Source organism: Eptatretus burgeri, chromosome 6 (assembly GCF_056783735.1).
Source record: "Eptatretus burgeri isolate ZD-2024b chromosome 6, Ebu_testis_v1, whole genome shotgun sequence".
Taxonomy (NCBI): Eukaryota; Metazoa; Chordata; class Myxini; order Myxiniformes; family Myxinidae; genus Eptatretus; species Eptatretus burgeri.
In genome coordinates, this window is record NC_140966.1 from 90546624 (window position 1) to 90566847 (window position 20224).

Consider the following 20224-nt stretch of genomic DNA (forward strand, 5'->3'; position numbering starts at 1 on the left):
TTGTCACAAACATCTTAGACAACCGCCCACAGAAAAAAAAAAGTCAAGGGGGGTTATTTCTGGTGATTTTGGGGGCCAGGCAGTTGGTTCGTCTCAGCCAATCTAGTGACCTGGAAATTTTTCATTCAGGACTACTCGAACGACTAAGGCCCAATGAGAGGGAGCACCATCCTGTTGAAAAATGATTTCGGGTTGTAGGTCTTCAATCTGTCGGACGGCAAATCCTTCCAACATGTTCATGTAAATTGTTGAGGTCATTGTATCCTCCACAAAGAAAAACGGATGCACCAAGTGGTCATAGAGAAGGCCACACCACATATTGACCTTTCGACTATCGCATAAGTGTTCAATGACCACGCAGGGGTTTCCAGAGCCCCAGATTCTCAAATTGTGCTGGTTGACCTTCCCCAATACATGAAAGCAAGATTCGTCTGTGAACATGATCTTTTTCAGGTAATCTATGTCATCCTCTGTGCAACTGAGCATTTACAAGGCAAATGTCTTGCATTTGGGTCTGTCATTTGGTTTGAGTTTGAGTTCCTGCAGAATCTTCACCTTATAGGCATAAAGCTTCAGTCTTTTATGCAAAATCCTGTGTACATTGGTAGTTGGTAGACCCAGTTCTCTGGATGTGTGTCAAATTGGTTTTCTGGGACTTTGTTGAAATGACCCACACACTCGTTCAACGTCTACTGCACTTGTGCTTGGTCGAACGGTACTCTTCTGTTTCTGACAACTTCCAGTCTCCTTAAACCTCTTGTACCACTCCCTGATACGTCTGTGATGACAGATTCCTTCCACACTTTGTACGGAAATTACGCTGAACTTATGTGTTGGATCTTGTCTCAATGAACCATTTGATGCATTGAGCTTTCTCCTGTGGAGTGGCCATTTTCTTTTTACATTAAACCAACAGACCTGAAAATAAAGAAAACTTTATGAGTTTCTGTATCATATAAACCAAAGGGTATCATTGTATCATTTGTGGTACTAAACATATGAACAGCCAAAGTTGTCCAGGACTTTTTCGAACACCCTGTACCACATGGAACGATCCTTGGGGTACACTACCCTCCTGCTCTTGGGGGCTATTCTGGACAAGTGTTGTGAAGTGGTGTGATTAGAGAGACCTTCACTTATACCACACTTGATGCTTCACAAGAGATCCAGGTCTAGTATGGACAGTTTCTTCTGTCCTTGGTGATGCAGTCCTGGGTTGGTGGTTGTTCGGTTTTGTTTCCCCTTGGCAGTTCACATGGCTGGTCAGGCAAAGGTGGTCCACAGAGGTAATTCTGTCAGGATGCCCAAGGTTCTCGCCAGTGAATCTTTAACTTTACGCCATGGCTGACCAATCAGGTTGCACAAGTGACTGGTTTCTTCATATTCTGGTGACATTTGGTGATATAATGTGTCCAGAAAGACAGCCCTGATCTCATGTCTGAGAGCACGAGCTTCCATCCATTATTGAGAGAACAGAAACAGCTTGTCCAATGGAGAAGGACGAGGTCTGAAACCGAACTGATGATCTGAGATCAGGCCGTTAGAGGAGAAAAACAAAGGAGTTGATGTTAACTACAATGATAGATTCCATGGCTATGCTTATAAATGGAAACGAGCTAATAGGCCTGTAATTAAGAAGATCTGATTTGGCACCATGTTTTTATATTGCACTGATGTTGGCTAACTTCCAGACAGCAACTGATGCAGAGAGAATGACCAAGTGAACAGAGCAGAAAGAGGATGAGCAAGAGCAGTGGAGCAGTTTTTTTATGATGGATGTGCTGATGCCATCTGGGCCCATCGCAGAATCAGAGCCAAGGTTTGTCAGAAACTTCTCCACCTTCTGAAGTGAGAAAGACAGTAGTCAGGAGCATTTGGGTATGAGAGTGTAGGCTCGACGTAGGAAGTGAGGGGTTGGGTACACAAGATTTGGAAGCGAACACAGAATTGAGGTATTCTGCCTTGTCACGAGGAGAGTCAGCTGTGGAGCATTTGAAATGAGGGAAGAGATGGAGGGAGGGTGCATGCACCAGAAACAGATTTGAAAAGATGCCACCAGGTCTTTGAAGAAGGAGACAGGTTTGAGAGTTCAGCCAGGAGGTTTGCCAGAAGTTGTTTTCTGGCATTCCTGAGAGTGGACAAACACTTGCTCCAGGTTTTGTAGAATGATCTGAGGTTGCCTTCAGTTGGATTTGCCTTCAATGAAGAGAAGGCAAGTTGTTTGAGGGCAACTGCCTCATCATAGGATTCTGTGTCACAAGCATGAGAGGATAGGTATGATAACTGCAGGTGCAGATGCGATGGAAGAAATATCTTTACATAAGGGAAAGCAAGCTGTTAAATTGGAAGGATTCCCAGGCAGTATTAATTTCAGGAGATGTGAAAATGAAAGACCAGTCTTGACATGAGAGGGCAGCTTGCAGTTTGTGTCAGTCAGTCTAAATAAACTGCAAGATTATATGGCACTGAGGCAGCTCTCTGACAATAGCCATAGAGATGTTGACTCTCCACAATCACATGCTCAGATGAACCTATTGGAGAAAAAGGGGAGACATTTGTGGGAATATTCGTCATTACCAAGTCCAGAAGGAAGAACATACCATTGGGAGAAATCTGAGTCAGAAAATTCACTGAATGAGTGAGGCCCATGAGTCACAGAAGTCTTATGCTGCATTGCCTTGGCTGATTGAAGAGGTACCAAGACCTAGCCAATTGGCATGGTGACAGTTGAAATCACTGCATATGAGGAAGAGAGAGTTGTGATGGGTGGTTAAAGAATGGTTCATATTGGAAGAGAGGGATGCATACATGCGTGCACTGGGGCATGGTTAAGGAGAACCATGTGGCCTACCCATGTTCCGGTGCTGTGCAGTGCTGTGTTGTGCCCATTAGTGGGGCGGCTTAGCCCAAATATTCAAAAGAATTGTGCATTTTGTGAAACAAGCACCAAATTTGGCATAAATGTACACTAATATGTTCCGAACATTTTCAGATATTGGGCCACTTGAAATTCTCTCTTTATGTCCGCCATATTGGATTTCAAAATGGCCACCACTTGAAATCTACATTTGCTATTATCTCTGGACGTAATGCAGCTATTGACTTGATTCCGGTATCTAAATGTATGTTCCTGGAGAGTGCCCACACAGTGGCCATGATCCGGCACTCAATGGACGTCATGAAGAATGCTGTGGAACACCTGAATCCTGGACAGACACCAGTGGTCACCGTTGATCAGCCACTGTTTGCTTTGGCCAAGCAGATACAGTGGAAGTGGCCAGAGAGCTATTGTGAAGACCAGATAGTGGTGATGTTTGGTGGCCTACACATAGAGATGGCGGCACTGAGGACACTGGGGGACTGGCTGAAAGGGAGTGGTTGGGTGCAAGCACTTGTGCAAGCCGAGATTGCGACAGCAGGGACAGCAGACTCATTCCTGCGAGCATCCCATGTCTTGAGCACAAGAAGAGCACATCAAGTGAGTGCAGCAGCACTGTACATCCTGCAACACCGTGCCTACAACCACTACTGTCTGGGAGAAACCAGGGATGCAGAGGACCTTCCGGAGTTTGAAGACTGGTGTTGCCAGAGAGGAGAAGACATTCCCCAGTTTCACGACTGGGCAGCCGTGCTGGAACTAGAACTGTTGGTTCTAGTGTATGTGCGTTCTCTCAGGCAGGGATCATTTATGATGTACCTCGATGCTCTGACAGAGCTGGTCCCCTGGTTCCATGCACTGGATCACACCCACTATGCTTGGTGGATACCAGTGCACCTGAAGGACATGGCCGAACTCACCATCAAAACACCCAGATGTAGCCAGGAAATTCAGGGAAAGCCACTTCACCGTTCAGAAAACACAGAGGGTGTTCTCTTCAATCCCGATTGACGAGGCACATGAGCAGAATAATGCCTGCATCAAAGGAGAGGGTGGAGCAGTTGGGCTCACTGACAACCCTAGTGCTCTACGTCGCTGGATGGTTGCGGGACCAGAAATTACCAGGGTGATCGAAGAATTCCAGGATGGGAACCAACACTGGAGATGGCAAACAGCAGACACACGTCATCATGATCAGACGCCAAGTGTACAGGCCTCATTTGTGAAAGATGTTCGCTCTCTCGTCGGTGTCATCGAGGAGATGGGCAACCCATTCGAGGAGGAGAGTCAGGATGTAGTCAAACTGGACACAAAGGAGATCGCAGATCCTGCTGCTGTGGAGACCGTGATGAATGCCAAGAGGATTGGCCAAGAGCAGTTCGAGGCTTTCACCAGAGAGTGTCTGTTGGACAGAACAAAGGCAGTGGACGCACCCATTCCTCGTAACAAGCTGAAGGTGTTCAGCACTTCCACTCCAAGAAGCCAGAGCATAGGTCAGCAACAGCTCGCCTCCATCAAGAATGACCGTGAACTCTTCGCACGCCTGTACATTGGCTGCCAGACGAGGGATGGAAACCTTGAGGAGTTCTTTTGTTACGAGAATCAGGCATGTCTTCCTGCATTGTCTGATGGTGGAAGCCTCTGCACTGGTACCAAGAGTGATCTCCTCACATGCTTGGAAGAAGTCTCCGACGCAAAGACAGACTCCTGTCACGACCTGCATTGTGCTTGATGGAGCAGCCATCGTCCAGATGCTGAAGCCGGCTGCATCAAAGACCTTTGAAGAGTATGCACAACAGATCTTCATCCCATATATGTCCACGAAGCTGCAAGCAGTGTCACGCCTGGATCTGGTCTGGGATACTTACCTTGCTGATTCACTGAAAGGTAGTACACGTGCAAAGTGGGGACAAGGTGTGCGGAGACGTGTGGTGGCTGCCGCAGCCATACCAGGAAACTGGCAGAACTTCCTACGAGTGGACAGCAACAAGACCGAGCTGTTCAGGTACCTCTCAGCAGCTCTCATGGAATGGTTTGACCAGGATGACAAGCAACTCGTCATTACTGATGGAGAGGCAGTGCTCAGCAAGCCACTACTGCCAGATCTGACCTCACTCGCCCCATGTAACCATGAAGAAGCTGACAGTCGGATGTTGCTGCATGCATCTCACGCAGTCCAGCATGGACACCATGCAATACTCATCCAGACTGTAGACACCGATGTTGTGGTGCTGGCAGTGTCCCTGGCACAGGAGTTGCAACCAGAAGACAAACTGTGGCTGGCATTCGGAACAGGCCAGAGTTTCCGATACCTTGCAGCACACGAAATAGCAGCTGGATTGGGACGAGAGAAGGCTCGTGCACTGCCAATGTTCCACGCTCTAACTGGATGTGACACTGTGTTAAACAAACCATAGTCAAGGTGGAGACCGTGATAGATAATATTAAGTTGAAAATGGTACCATTGGATTCCTTGCCCCCAAAAACATACATTTAGATACCAGAATCAAGTCAATAGCTGAATTACGTCCAGAGATAATAGCAAATGTAGATTTCAAGTGGCGGCCATTTTGAAATCAAATATGGCAGACATAAAGAGAGAATTTCAAGTGGCCCAATATCTGAAAATGTTCTCAACATATTATTATACATTTGTGCCAAATTTGGTGCTTGTATCACAAAATGCACAACAGGTTTGCTATGCTGCTACACAACATGTATTTATTAAACCTACTGTTCCCACTTTAGAGTCTTCGTCCCTGTTTATTGAATACATCACAGAATGATCCCTGTAAGGAGGACGGTGCAGCACACAAACAATCAGGAGGTGGTTGTGAAGGGGAAAGCACAGTCAAAGGTACTCCTGGAAGATAGGAGGGAGAAGGGTAGTACACAGACAGTGGGGAATGGAGTTTTTGACATAAACTGCAACTCCACCACTGGAACAGGATTCAGGCCTGTCAAATCGGGACATACAAAACCCAGGGAGAGATAAAGAAATCAGGGACATTCTGTGGGAGGAAGGATTCTGTTAGGCAGATAATGTCAGGTTTACCAGTGGTGGCTTGGATTGAGAGATCTGTCAAATTAGACTGGAGATCTCAGATGTTGGAGGTCCATAGAATTAGGGATGGGCAGGAGGTGCTGTTGGCATTGCGGGGAAAGATGGGAGGGAGTGGAGGTGCCGTGGAGAGGGGGAGGCAGGAGGATGCTGGGAAGTGGAAAGGGGTGGGGAACTGGGGAGATGGGAATGGGGCAGGGCGCTGGGGAGTGGCAAGGGGCTGGGATTCAAGGGAAGGTGGAAAGGGGACAGGACATAGGGAGAGGAGGAAAGGGGCCGTTATGATGAAGGTTCTCACCGGTGGAGAAGAGAATGGTATTCGAGTGTAAATTTGTGGTATAATAGTGTAGTTGTCGCAGGGAGATGTATTGAGTAACAGACTCCTCTTTCAATTGTCTTTCATAAACTTTGTACCTTTTGATTTTCTTTAATCAACTCCTCTGCTCATTTCGTTAATTTAATTAACTCCTCTGTATATTTCGATTTTCTTTAATCAATTCTTTACTTTCTGTAAGCTTTTATAAACTCTGTACCTTTTAATTTTCTTCAATCAACTCTTCTTTACCTTTTGTTAACTTTCATCAACTCCTCTGTACCTTTCAATTTTCTTTAATCAACTCCTCTGTACCTTTCGATTTTCTTTAATCAACTCCTCTGTACCTTTCAATTTTCTTTAATCAACTCCTCTGTACCTTTCGATTTTCTTTAATCAACTCCTCTGTACCTTTCGATTTTCTTTAATCAACTCCTCTGTACCTTTCAATTCTCTTTCATCAACTCTTCTTTACCTTTTGTTAACTTTCATTAACTCCTCTGTACCTTTCAATTTTCTTTAATCAACTCCTCTGTACCTTTCAATTTTCTTTAATCAACTCCTCTGTACCTTTTGTTAACTTTCATCAACTCCTCTGTACCTTTCGATTTTCTTTAATCAACTCCTCTGTACCTTACAATTCTCTTTAATCAACTCTTCTTTACCTTTTGTTAACTTTCATCAACTCCTATGTACCTTTCAATTTTCTTTAATCAACTCCTCTGTACCTTTCAATTTTCTTTAATCAACTATTCTTTACCTTTTGTTAACTTTCATCAACTCCTCTGTACCTTTCAATTTTCTTTAATCAACTCCTCTGTACCTTTCAATTTTCTTTAATCAACTCCTCTGTACCTTTCAATTCTCTTTCATCAACTCTTCTTTACCTTTTGTTAACTTTCATTAACTCCTCTGTACCTTTCAATTTTCTTTAATCAACTCCTCTGTACCTTTCAATTTTCTTTAATCAACTCCTCTGTACCTTTCAATTTTCTTTAATCAACTCCTCTGTACCTTTCGATTTTCTTTAATCAACTCCTCTGTACCTTTCAATTCTCTTTAATCAACTCTTCTTTACCTTTTGTTAACTTTCATCAACTCCTCTGTACCTTTCGATTTTCTTTAATCAACTCCTCTGTACCTTTCAATTCTCTTTCATCAACTCTTCTTTACCTTTTGTTAACTTTCATTAACTCCTCTGTACCTTTCAATTTTCTTTAATCAACTCCTCTGTACCTTTCAATTTTCTTTAATCAACTCCTCTGTACCTTTCAATTTTCTTTAATCAACTCCTCTGTACCTTTTGTTAACTTTCATCAACTCCTTTGTACCTTTCGATTTTCTTTAAACAACTCCTCTTTACCTTTTGTTAACTTTCATCAACTCCTTTGTTCCTTTCGATTTTCTTTAAACAACTCCTCTGTACCTTTCAATTCTCTTTAATCAACTCCTCTGGACCTTTCAATTTTCTTCAATCAACTCTTCTTTACTTTTTGTTAACTTTCATCAATCCTCTGTACCTTTCGATTTTTTTTAAATCAACTCCTCTTTACCTTTCGTTAACTTTCATCAACTACTCTGTACCTTTCAATTCTCTTTATTCAACTCCTCTGCACCTTTCGATTTTCTAGAATAAAAAAGTCCACCTCAACTTTAAACATCCCTCATTATAGTTTGCTTCTCCCTGCTTAAATTGTAAAACTTATGATTAAAGCATACATATGCTGTGTTTTGGTATAAATTATATGGCTATGGTTTATCTTTCAGCTTTGTGAATTACTAAATATTCAGATATTCCTGATGTGGGTTGATACAACAATCAACAATTATTTATAAGAATAATTTAAATCTGCAAGTTTGGAGTCCCATCAATTACCACATTTAGAATACTTCCGAAGTCAATGCCAGTGCCAGGTTTTTCTGGTGGTGAGTGCTGGCCAAGTCGGTGTCGAATAACCAACATCACTGCCGAGTTTTTCTGGTGCAGGAACATTACATCAGGGCCGTGCATCAATGTGCGTGCCGTCCCTCGGATCGACGTTAAATTGCGCGTCTCATCTGCCGGCATTACTTGGTGGATGTTAAATATCCCACGGTGTCCTTTACAATGAATGGGCAAGCTATCGCCGGCACCATGAACAAACTCCAAATTCATGTCGTGACTTTCCTGTGCCAGAGTGAGGACCTGTCCAGAATTGTAACCCGATGCAAGAAACTGCTACGACAGAACCAACGCTCTGCATTGAGCATGGGACATGAACCATTGCTTCATGGTTAGGTAAAATACTTTTTGACTCCCTCAATATCATCACATTCACCCTCTAACAAGCAATTGCATTTCTCTGCTCTATCATTATCACTAAACAAATGAAGCTTTTTGCCTAACATATGATTATAACCAAGAACATTCCTTGCCCCAACAAATGAGGATGTTTGGCGTTACTGTCTGAGCACACGGCTCATGATGCTTGAATCACAGGTTCAGGTCCCAAACTGTACTGTATACTGTCATGGTTTGTATATTGTCTGCAAATGTCTTTATAGTTCATGCAAACGTACAGTGATGTCTCCAAATGTCTTTTACCAATGAGTTTTTTTGAGCATTCCATCCTGGGTTTGAATCTTGTCCCAGCCTAAATTGTCACTCTGGTATTTCACACAAGCAGGGCAAGGCATCAATGCGTATTTCATCCCTCATATGGGCATTAAACTGGGTGTCCTCTCTGCTTGCATGAGTTGGTGGACATTAAAGATCCCACTGTGTCTTTTATGAAGCGTCGACGTGTTACCACCGGCACCCTGAATAAATTTTAAGATCCTGCCTGCATTGTGCTGAGCAAATGTTCTGGTCTTTTTGGAGGTTCATCGACACTTTACACTGCTTGCTATCTCAGACATGGTTACTGTCTGGGCAGCAGTTTCTGCGCTATAAACAAATTGACCAGATAGTTTGTACGTTTCATGTGATCAGCCTTCTTTGGATACGAAGTGCAACTAACACACATATAATGTACAGGCAAGCTCTTCCATGAGCTTTCGATCATGCGAAAGTACATACATCACAATGCTAGAGCTCAACAGGACGACAGATAATCAAATTCACAAGCTGTGGCAACTAAATACAGCTCTGTGTAGTCATGGAGATGACCAAACACCATGAGAAGCATCCGAATGAGTTAATAACAATGGCATCATTAATTCAAGACAGAAGTCATGCTTGCCAGAGTAAAAGTCCACTTAAGACATGTAAATGAATAGAAGTTGCATGTGCCCGCAAGAGAATTTAAACGGGGTGGGGATGGAGGGGGCAAAAATGCAAATGGCTTCTTCTGTCATCGAGCCGGCAAGCTGGGAGCAACAACTCACATTTATTGCCACGTCCGATACAATTTAAATGCTCTAATGGCGACGAGGTGCTCCATTTGAAACTTTGTTCGATATTTGTAGCTTTTTGATGCTGAGGGTCCGTAATAAAATTTTCTATTGATGTTAAAGCCAGAAACAAATTGAAAATCAATAGCAGGTAGTCGGATACCCAAGCAAGGAATATTTTGTTTTTCAAAACGACGGAACAAAGCAAAGTACACAAAATGCTAAAATGATACAATATGTTTGAGGAGTCTACAATGCCTGGTAATCGACAGCCCAGATAACAGGTGGTTTTTAAGGCTTAAACTTTAAACGCACAAAGATACAAAATGTTTGATAATAATCAGTTATGAAAACCAGGCTCACATTCCAGCTTACAACAGCATTATAGAACGACGCAATAAACACGGTTAGCAAGAGCAAGTCTATGAAACTGCCACGACAAATTCAAACAACACAGTGATCATTACAATACATAAAATGGAATTTAAAAGAGCCAGGCGGAGACAATCAATTTTATATTAAAAAGAGAAAACGGAATTAAGGCGGAGAGTAGATATGTTAAAAAAAGGTAATGGCAGAAAAAGGAAATAAAATCTGCCTGTTTGGCGTTCCCATCTGAATCGATGGATTGTGATGCTATGAAACCCAGGTTCAAATCCCATACAGCACATGTATTTGCTCATCGTCTGCTCATGTCCGTGTAAATCACAACTCGAGCAAAGTCGATGACGTGCCATCGAACGAAAATCCCCATGCTTCCCACCTAAAGAAAAGTTCAAAAATTCAAAGGGTTCAACCAGGAGTGACCCAATATCAAATTTCAAGTGTGAAAAAAAAATCTTCCGTTTTGACCCAAATCTTCTGATACTCTCGGTCTCACCCTTTTGGGTAGTCTGAGGAATAGATCTGTGTAATATGAAAGCCATATCTTGAAGGTTTTTGAAATATCACATCCACAAACCAAGTTACCGAGATGTTTGCCATGGCAACAGAATTCTGCCAATCACAGCGGTGATCTAATCCAGTTGGGATAATGTCATGAGGAAGAGATAGATAACTGCAATATGAAAGATAAATGTTCAACAGTTTTTGAAATATCAGGTACACAAATGTATAGACGTCGTTATGGAGGATGGGGACATTAGGAAGTGGAAACAAAGACTGGAAAGGTGTGGTGTGCATTGGAAGGAGGGACAAGGGGGAAATGTGAGGGATCATATTAAAATACGGAGCATCTGTTTGTCTGTCTGTTCGTTTATAACCTCGAACACTGATCAACCTACCTTCACCAAAGTTTGCACATGTGCTGCAGGTACCCAGGATCAGATTGTGGTCACAAAATATTTCACCCCTCACAGTCCCTGTGAGGTTGGGTTGATGATTTGTAATTTCCACCTGTGCATGTAGCACAATGCACATTGTTAACCAACCACTGGACGGAAGCGGAGTTACTCACCATGGGCACAATTAATTTGCCCCACCACCCCCTCTTCCTCCTCCCACGCCAACGAATTGATTCTGTTTTGGTGAAGATGTGGATATGAGAGTGATTCTTCACCGTTGAGAGATGGCACCATAAACGATGTATGGCATGATATTTCAAAAAGTTGTGGACGAGTTATGACAAAAATGGGTGGACGAGTTGGTTAGGTGACAAGAACAACCGATTCAAATTTGGTTCAGGAAGGGATGCAGATCCGGCCAATCAGTGGGATATAAAACGTAAACTGTTCAGCCTGGCGGAGGCATGCGCTCTACCGAGTTCCATTCTAGTTGTCCCCCGCCTTCGATAAGGTCGGAGACGAGGGACATTAAAATGAGCTCTTTCCATCCGACCGCCCAACCTATCATCCGTCAATGTACAAAAACCGTTAAACATTTAGCTTTCATATTGGGGATATCTGTTACTCATGACATTATCTTAACCTCATTAAATCATGGCTATGATTGGCTGAATTCTGTTGCGGTGGAAACCATCTTGGTAACTAGGCTTGTGTAAGCAATGTTTCAAAAAGCGTTCAAGATTTAGCTTTCATATTACACAGATATCTATTCCTCATACCACCCAAAAGTCGAGGGTCCTAGAGTATCAGCTCTTTGTTCTACTTATGTTGATCCTCTATCTCAAGCTGGGATAGTTTTGGGCCTTCCAACTTCCACCCGACTCCCCCAACTGTTTCCTATACATCATCTCTGTATTACATTTTACCACCCTCGCTTTAATCCCTTCCTTATACCTTCTGTTGGATGCAGAGAAAAAAAAAAAAAGAAATGACAAGAAACTTTCATTTTATTCTTTTTCTCCTTCCTCCCCTTCTCTCTCCATCAATTTAAACCTATTTAAACAGTAATTTTAAAATGTTCAATTTTCCCACATACTTGCTTCCAAACACCTTTCTCCCAATCTGCTTTCCATTGTCCCCCTTCTCTGTACCTCTGGATGGCTTGTACACTCATTCCTCACTCACCGTCATGTTCATACAGTGCTGTCTTTCTTCATGCTTTTAATCATCATTTCCATCCCAATTCCGATGTATGTCTTCATCTCTTTGTCCTTGGAATCCTTAACTCCAACCTTTTTGGATGTGTGTGGTGTATGGTGTATGGTGTGTGATGTGTGGTGTGTGTGAGATTATGATGTCAAACCTCCTCACATTAGTACCCTCCCCTACATTATCTTCACAACCGCATTCCCCATCACCCACTTCAGGCTCTGCCACCGCCACTCCCATCTCTGCTTGGCATCCCCTGATTACATGTCCATCCAACCCATGCCCCTTCCCCTCCTTGCTTCCTCCATACCCTACCCCTTCCTTGCTTCTTTCACACACGGCTCCTCTCAGCTTCCCTGGTGTCCCGGCCCCTCTCAGATTCCCCAGCCCCTCTCAGATTCCCTGGCGTCCCTCTCAGATTCCCCGGCGTCCCGGCCCCTCTCAGATTCCCTGGCGTCCCGGCCCCTCTCAGATTCCCTGGCGTCCCGGCTCCTCTCAGATTCCCCGGCGTCCCAGCTCCTCTCAGATTCCCTGGCGTCCCGGCCCCTCTCAGATTCCCCGGCGTCCCAGCCCCTCTCAGATTCCTGGCGTCCCGGCCCCTCTCAGATTCCCGGCCCCTCTCAGATTCCCTAGCGTCCCGACCCCTCTCAGCTTCCCCGGCCCCGCTCAGCTTTCCCGGCGTCCAGGCCCCTCTCAGCTTACCCGGCCCCTCTCAGCTTCCCTGGCGTCCCGGCCCCTCTCAGCTTCCCCGGCGTCCCGGCCCCTCTCAGCTTCCCTGGCCCCTCTCAGCTTCCACGGCGTCCCAGCCCCTCTCAACTTCCACGGCGTCCAGGCCCCTCTCAACTTCCATGGCGTCCCGGCCCCTCTCAACTTCCACGGCGTCCAGGCCCCTCTCAACTTCCACGGCATCCCGGCCCCTCTCAACTTCCACGGCGTCCCGGCCCCTCTCAACTTCCATGGCGTCCCGGCCCCTCTCAGCTTTCCCGGCCCCTCTTTTTTTATTGTCCCACCCATATTTCCGCAGGGCACTCAAGGTCCGCCAGCATCTCCCTCATGGTTAACCTACCAAAATCAGGAATCATTGCTCACCTTCACTCTTTTATTCCTCTTTTCCCCTGCATTTGGAATCAACTCCCTCACTCTCTTCAATCCCATTCTAACCTCCAGGCCTTCAAAATAGCTGTTCACCACCACCTCTTATCATCCCCCATCCAAATCCTTGATCTTTTCTACCCCCGTTAATCCAACCCAAACCCACCTCCTTGAAATTCCCTGTTTTCCTTCCTGAAAGTCCCTGTAATGTCCATCTTGTATACCACGTGTTCCCCGCCCCATCCCTCTCCCTTCCACAGATCTCCTAATGTCTCTGCTCCCCACCGTTTTGTCCTTCCCTCCCGTTTTTCCAAGTTTTTGTAACCCCCCTCACCTATTTTTGTTTGTTCGTTGTCGGTTGGTTTGTTCCTTTTTTGTTCATCCCTGCTTTCACTCTTCCTCTTCTTGCTGTGTTTCATTCAGCTTGTTCACCCCCACGTGTCCTTCTCTCCCGCCCCTTCATCTCATCTCATCATCGACTCTGCTGTTGGTGTTTCCTCCTTTCCATTCTGCTTCCTTCCTTTCTGCTCTAGCACTCACACTATCCTCGATCATGTATACCAAATAAAAAATAGAATCGATAATGTGGAAAAGCGAGTTGATAAAATCAAATGAAGTAGAACAACGCCATCAGTTCAATCTACAACAAACAAAAGCCGTGCAGTAAATCCGAGAGTCGGGAATCAAACCCTTTTCATTGTTGAAGAACCAAAGGAATTTCAATGAAGATGTAACAAAACATATCAAATAAATAAACAAACAAGTCAACAACAAAAAAGGCAACAATGGATGCATTGTCTTCACTAACTCAGCCGAATAGATAAGTGTAAGGAATGATGGAAATAACGAATAGAATATGAAATTATTTAAATAATGCACTATTGGTTAAGGTGTGTATCAGAAGATGCATTAAGGTGTGTATCAGGTGTATCAAGGTGTGTATCAGAAGGTGTATCAAGGTGTGTATCAGAAGGTGTATCAGGTGCATCAGAAGGTGTGTAATAAGTGTATTAAGGTGTGTTTCAGAAGGTGTATTAAGGTGTGTATCAGAAGGTGTATCAAAAGGTGTGCATCAGAAGGTGTATCAGAAGGTGTGTAATTGGTGTATTAAGGTGTTTTTCAGGAGATGCATCAAGGTGTGTATTCGAAGGTGTATCAAGGTGTGTATCAGAAAGTGTATCAAAAGCTGTATCAGAAGGTGTATCAGGTGTATCAGAAGGTGTGTAATAGGTGTATTAAGGTGTGTATCAGAAGGTGTATCAAGGTGTGTATCAGAAGGTGTATCAAAAGCTGTATCAGGTGTATCAGAAGGTGTGTTATAGGTGTATTAAGGTGTGTTTCAGAAGGTGTATCAAGGTGCGTATCAGGAGATGCATCAAGGTGTGTATTCGAAGGTGCATCAAGGTGTGTATCAGAAGGTGTATATCAGAAGGTGTATTAAGTTGTATATCAGAAGGTGTATTATGGTGTGGAACAGGTGTATTAAGGTGTGTATCAGAAGGTGTGTCAAAAGGTGTATTCAGAAGGTGTATCAAGGTGTGCAATAGGTGTATAAAGGTGTGTAATAGGTGTATTAAGGTGTGTTTCAGAAGGTGCATCAAGGTGTATATCAGAAGGTGCATCAGAAAGTGTATCAATGTGTGCATCAGAAGGTGCATCAAGGTGTGTAAATAGGTGTATTAAGGTGTGTTTCAGAAGGTGTATAAAGGTGTGTATCAGGAGATGCATCAAGGTGTGTATTCAAAGGTACATCAAGGTGTATATCAGAAGGTGCATCAAGGTGTGCATCAGAAGGTGCATCAAGGTGTGCATCAGAAGGTGCATCAAGGTGTGATCAGAATGTGCATCAAGGTGTGATCAGAATGTGCATCAAGGTGTGATCAGAAGGTGTATATCAGAAGGTGTATTAAGTTGTATATCAGAAGGTGTATTAAGGTGTGGAACAGGTGTATTAAGGTGTGTATCAGAAGGTGTATCAAGGCGTGTATCAGAAGGTGTGTCAAAAGGTGTATTCAGAAGGTGTATCAAGGTGTGCAATAGGTGTATAAAGGTGTGTAATAGGTGTATTAAGGTGTGTTTCAGAAGGTGTATAAAGGTGTGTATCAGGAGATGCATCAAGGTGTGTATTCAAAGGTGCATCAAGGCGTATATCAGAAGGTGCATCAGAAAGTGTATCAATGTGTGCATCAGAAGGTGCATCAAGGTGTGTAAATAGGTGTATTAAGGTGTGTTTCAGAAGGTGTATAAAGGTGTGTATCAGGAGATGCATCAAGGTGTGTATTCAAAGGTGCATCAAGGCGTATATCAGAAGATGCATCAGAAAGTGTATCAATGTGTGCATCAGAAGGTGCATCAAGGTGTGTAAATAGGTGTATTAAGGTGTGTTTCAGAAGGTGTATAAAGGTGTGTATCAGGAGATGCATCAAGGTGTGTATTCAAAGGTACATCAAGGTGTACATCAGAAGGTGCATCAAGGTGTGCATCAGAATGTGCATCAATGTGTGATCAGAATGTGCATCAAGGTGTGATTAGAATGTGCATCAAGGTGTGATCAGAATGTGCATCAAGGTGTGATCAGAATGTGCATCAAGGTGTGATCAGAATGTGCATCAAGGTGTGATCAGAATGTTCATCAAGGTGTGATCAGAATGTGCATCAAGGTGTGATCAGAATGTGCATCAAGGTGTGATCAGAATGTGCATCAAGGTGTGATCAGAATGTGCATCAAGGTGTGATCAGAATGTGCATCAAGGTGTGATCAGAATGTGCATCAAGGTGTGATCAGAATGTGCATCAAGGTGTGCATCAGAATGTGCATCAAGGTGTGATCAGAATGTGCATCAAGGTGTGATCAGAATGTGCATCAAGGTGTGATCAGAATGTGCATCAAGGTGTGATCAGAATGTGCATCAAGGTGTGATCAGAATGTGCATCAAGGTGTGATCAGAATGTGCATCAAGGTGTGTATCAGAGGGTGCATCAAGGTGTGTATGAGAAGGTGTGGTTCATTTTGATGATTAATCGTCGATGGAAAAGTTCACACACTTTCCAACTGATTCTGTTTGGGGTTTCGTGTTGTTGTGTGAAGCTGTTTGTATTATTTCAGATTTGGAGAGGGTTTAGGTTGTAAAGAGACAAACACTCACTGGATGGAGAATGTTAATAAAAGGAGAGAAGTATTAAACATTTAACTCGACATATTTTCTCGGCCATGCTAAAGTGGACACCATAGCCTGAACACATTTATAATATAAAAGTAAAACAATGAAATGACATCTATTCAACTCTTCATTGTTTTTAAGGTCAAACCCTTTTCCCTGTTGAAGCAGTTACTGTATGTGGGCACAAGGTGTATATTATACATTAAGAGGAAATGACTCATGTTATGCGGGAATGAAACCGAGGTACATGATGAAGTGCTCAAATGGGAATGGCCAAACAAGCCAACGTTGATAAGACACCTCAATAATATGTTTCTTCTCACCTCTACTGGAAATATTCCCAACCTGCTCAAGTCATGCGTGGAGGAAGTTTTACACAATTCATTCACGAACCAGGTGGCCAGGTCTCGCATTCAATTGGAGACAATTGCAGTGGGAATTTGCTCTTCGTTCACGGTGCCGGCGATAACTCGCCTTCTCTTCGTGAAAGCTGCCGTGGGATCTTTAAGGCATCCATCGACACCGAGAGTCCATCTGATCGGGATGCAACACCCTGCCAGCGAAGCACCGATCCGACACTTGAAACAGTCAGGTCGGGAATCAAACCCAGGGCAGGCAGCTCGAAGGTACATGCGGTCGGATGCTGCTACCACTGTAGCATGCTGTCGGACTCCAACCCAGATAAGATGATTTGGTACAATTGTTGTGGAGTTATCACGCATTTATACACAACGATGAAATTCCATCGCATGATCATATTCATGTGCCGGATTAACCTGTGCAGATGTTGAGAAGAAGAAGGAGAAGAAGAGGGAGCAGCAGGAGAGATGATTGCCTCGTGAGGGATCCACGTCGACCCATTGGTGTTCAAGTCTTTGGGTGGTGATAAGGAAAAAAAATAAATAATTAAAATATAAATCGATCAATCACCATCAAATGTTTGAAGCAGAAAATGTCGAAACTCATGCACAGAGCAATCCAAGGAGACAATAAATAATGAAGAAATCATCATTCATTCATCGTCATCGTCGTCGTCATCGAAGAGAGTGTGAGAGCCCTGTGAGTGCATGTTCACATGACAGCTCAAGACGATCAAGTGGGGAGAGTATTCAAAAGGAAAGATGAGATTTCCCCAATTATCATGATCATCATCATCATCATCATGGCTATATTGACCAAACAAGGAGTACAAGGATGCACTAGAAAGAGACAAGCCAGACAAAGAGAACCTGCATATGAAGACACCGATAGACAGGTATGACAGACAGACAGGTATGACAGACAGACAGACAGACAGACAGACAGACAGACAGACAGACAGACAGACAACGTTGTCATGATTTTAATAAGATTTGAACCCGATGCGCAGGCGACGGACCCAATCTCATTGACGTGGACACAGCCCCCAGGAGGTTTGATGAGCGAAACACAACACCAAAGGTTGTCATTATTTAAGTGATAACGAGGAAAGGCAAAAAAAAAAAAAAATAAACAAACCTGCAAATCTCGTCTGGCGCCGGCAGAGACGATCAGTGAATCCGCGGAGAGAATTGCAGGGAGGGGAGTGGAGGGAGGGTAGGACGAGGAGGAGGAGGAGGAGGAGGAGGAGGAGGAGGAGGATGGAAGTCGGAGAAGGGTGGTTGAAGGAGGCGTGTGAAGAAAAGGGGATGAAAGAGGATGTGCGGAGGAGGTATAGGCGGGGTAGAAGGGGGCGTTGCAAATGAGGAGCCGGCACACATAAGACTGAAAGGGTGGGCGTGCACCGAAAGGAGGGGCCAGTGAGGAGTGGGCGGGGAGAGGGAGGGACGGCAAAATGGGCGGGAAATACGAGGGCTGAGAATACGGAGTGATTAGTTGGTAATGCTCGGGGATGGGAAAGGGAGTGTTGTGGAGTGGATTCGTGACGTCAGACACTTATTGTGAGGATAAAATTAATTGGTTTAAATAATTGCATCGCACGTGTCACATCAGCACATCACATCACATCACATCACATCGTGTGGACGATATCAGAGGCAGAACGTTTGCGAAAGCAGCTGGAAAATAAGGAAAAGGTAACGCAGTCTTGGGACAGTTTTACCTCTTTTTGAAACCGAAATATAAACCTGGAAATAATTCGGAATACAACGCAGTACGAGATAGCAATAACGTGATCGTGAATGTACTATTGGTGTCGTAATTCAAGAACACGGATACACCAGTGGGTGGCGTAATGGTGAGAGAGGAAGTTGTGAGTCTTCCACATCAGATGTTCCAACAATTCGGCCGAATCCAGAGCAAAGGTCATTAATAAACGTAGGGGCAATACCCCACCTGGGCGCTCACCTAGTGGTGGCTGGATAAGAAAACCAGGGAACCACTGGTAGGCGTCGATAACCCACAAAATATGTAACGGAGAAGAAAGTAATTAAATACATAATTTTAGTTCACCTGAAACCCTGTTCCAGGTGAGGTTTATGGGATGACGCATCATCCGTCCATCCATCCGTCTGGCCATCTGTCCACAAATATTTTCAAGTTCTTCTCTGAAACTACACATATTATTTCAATGAAGCTTTACCACAATGTGCATCACCATGTACGTACCAAAGATTGTTCACGGCATGAAAAAAATCTGGCCCTAAGGGGGTCTGTGGGGGTTAACCCCCCAAAGAGATATGTGCTTTCTTCTCAGAAACGATACACACAATTTCGATGAAATTTGACTACAACCTTCACGGCCCATGATATACCAAAGATTGTTCACACCATTAAAAAAGAAATTGGGGTCTAAGGGTGTCTATGGGAGGATTGCCCCTCCCCCCCCCAAATGGGGTATTTGCTTTCTTCTCAGAAACTACACACACAATTCTTATGAAACTTGGCAACCATCTTCATCACCAGAGATGTACTAAAGTTTGTTCACGACATTAAAAAATTGGGGTCTGAGGGATTCTACATGGCCCCCCAAAATATGTATTTGCTTCCTTTTCTGAAGCCACACACACAATTTCGATGAAACTTGACCACAACCTTTGTCACCCGTGATGTACCAAGGTTTGTTCATGGCATTAAAAAAAATCCAGAGGTATTTACTTTATTCTCCATAATATACTTGGTGGGTCATCCATGCCTACCAGTGGTTCCCTGGTTTTCTTATCCAGCCACTACCAGGTGAGCGCCCAGGGGTATTGCCCCTATGTTTTATTTTTAATGTCATGAACAAACTTTGGCACATCACGGGTGACAAAGGTTGTTTCGTCAAAATTGTGCGTGTAGTTTTGGAGAAGAATGCAAATACATATTTTGGGGGGCAAACCCCATTAACTCCTGAGATCCCGATTTTTTTTAATGCTGTGAACAAACTTTGGTACATCACGGGTGATAAACATTGTGGTCAAGTTTCATCGAAATTGAGTGTGCAGTTTTGCCGAGGAAAGCAAGTACATTTTTTTTGGGGGGGGGGAATGGAGAGGGCAACCACCCCCTGAAGACTCCCTTAGACACCGATTATTTTTAATGTTGTGAACAGTTTCGTACCCTACCGAGTGATGAAGGTTGTGGTCAAGTTTCATCGAAATTGTTTGTGTAGTTTCAGAGAAAAAGTTGCAAGTGTTTGTGAACGGACGGACAGACGGACTGACGGACAGCGCGCCATCCCATAAGCTCCCGAGAACCAGGTTCTCGGTAAGCTAAAAATGGTACGTGATCTGCTTCCTTGCTTGATGCTCAGACTTAAAAAAAAATAATAGAGTAGGGACAAACAACCATAGGTTGATAACCATTGCACAGACTTTGATGGGCCGAATCGCCTTCTGCGTTGAAGTTCCTTTCAAGGGAAATCATATTATTATTATCTCGGCAAAACTTCTAAAA

The 20224-nt window shown here is 43.9% G+C and overlaps 1 protein-coding gene across 3 annotated transcripts in view; it reads right to left on the reverse strand.

Moving 5' to 3' along the window:
* The window catches only part of LOC147025309 (limbic system-associated membrane protein-like), a 176310-nt gene extending 158301 nt beyond the window's left edge, over positions 1-18009 (reverse strand). For all 3 annotated transcript variants that reach the window (XM_085886172.1, XM_085886171.1, XM_085886170.1), the window contains exons 1-2: positions 17867-18009; positions 17146-17242 (exon numbers count right to left, since the gene is read on the reverse strand). In XM_085886172.1, coding sequence (XP_085742298.1) covers positions 17146-17230 — 85 coding nt within the window. In that variant the 5' untranslated portion in view covers positions 17231-17242; positions 17867-18009. The remainder of the gene's footprint in view (positions 1-17145; positions 17243-17866) is intronic.
* Positions 18010-20224: the final 2215 nt, after the last annotated feature.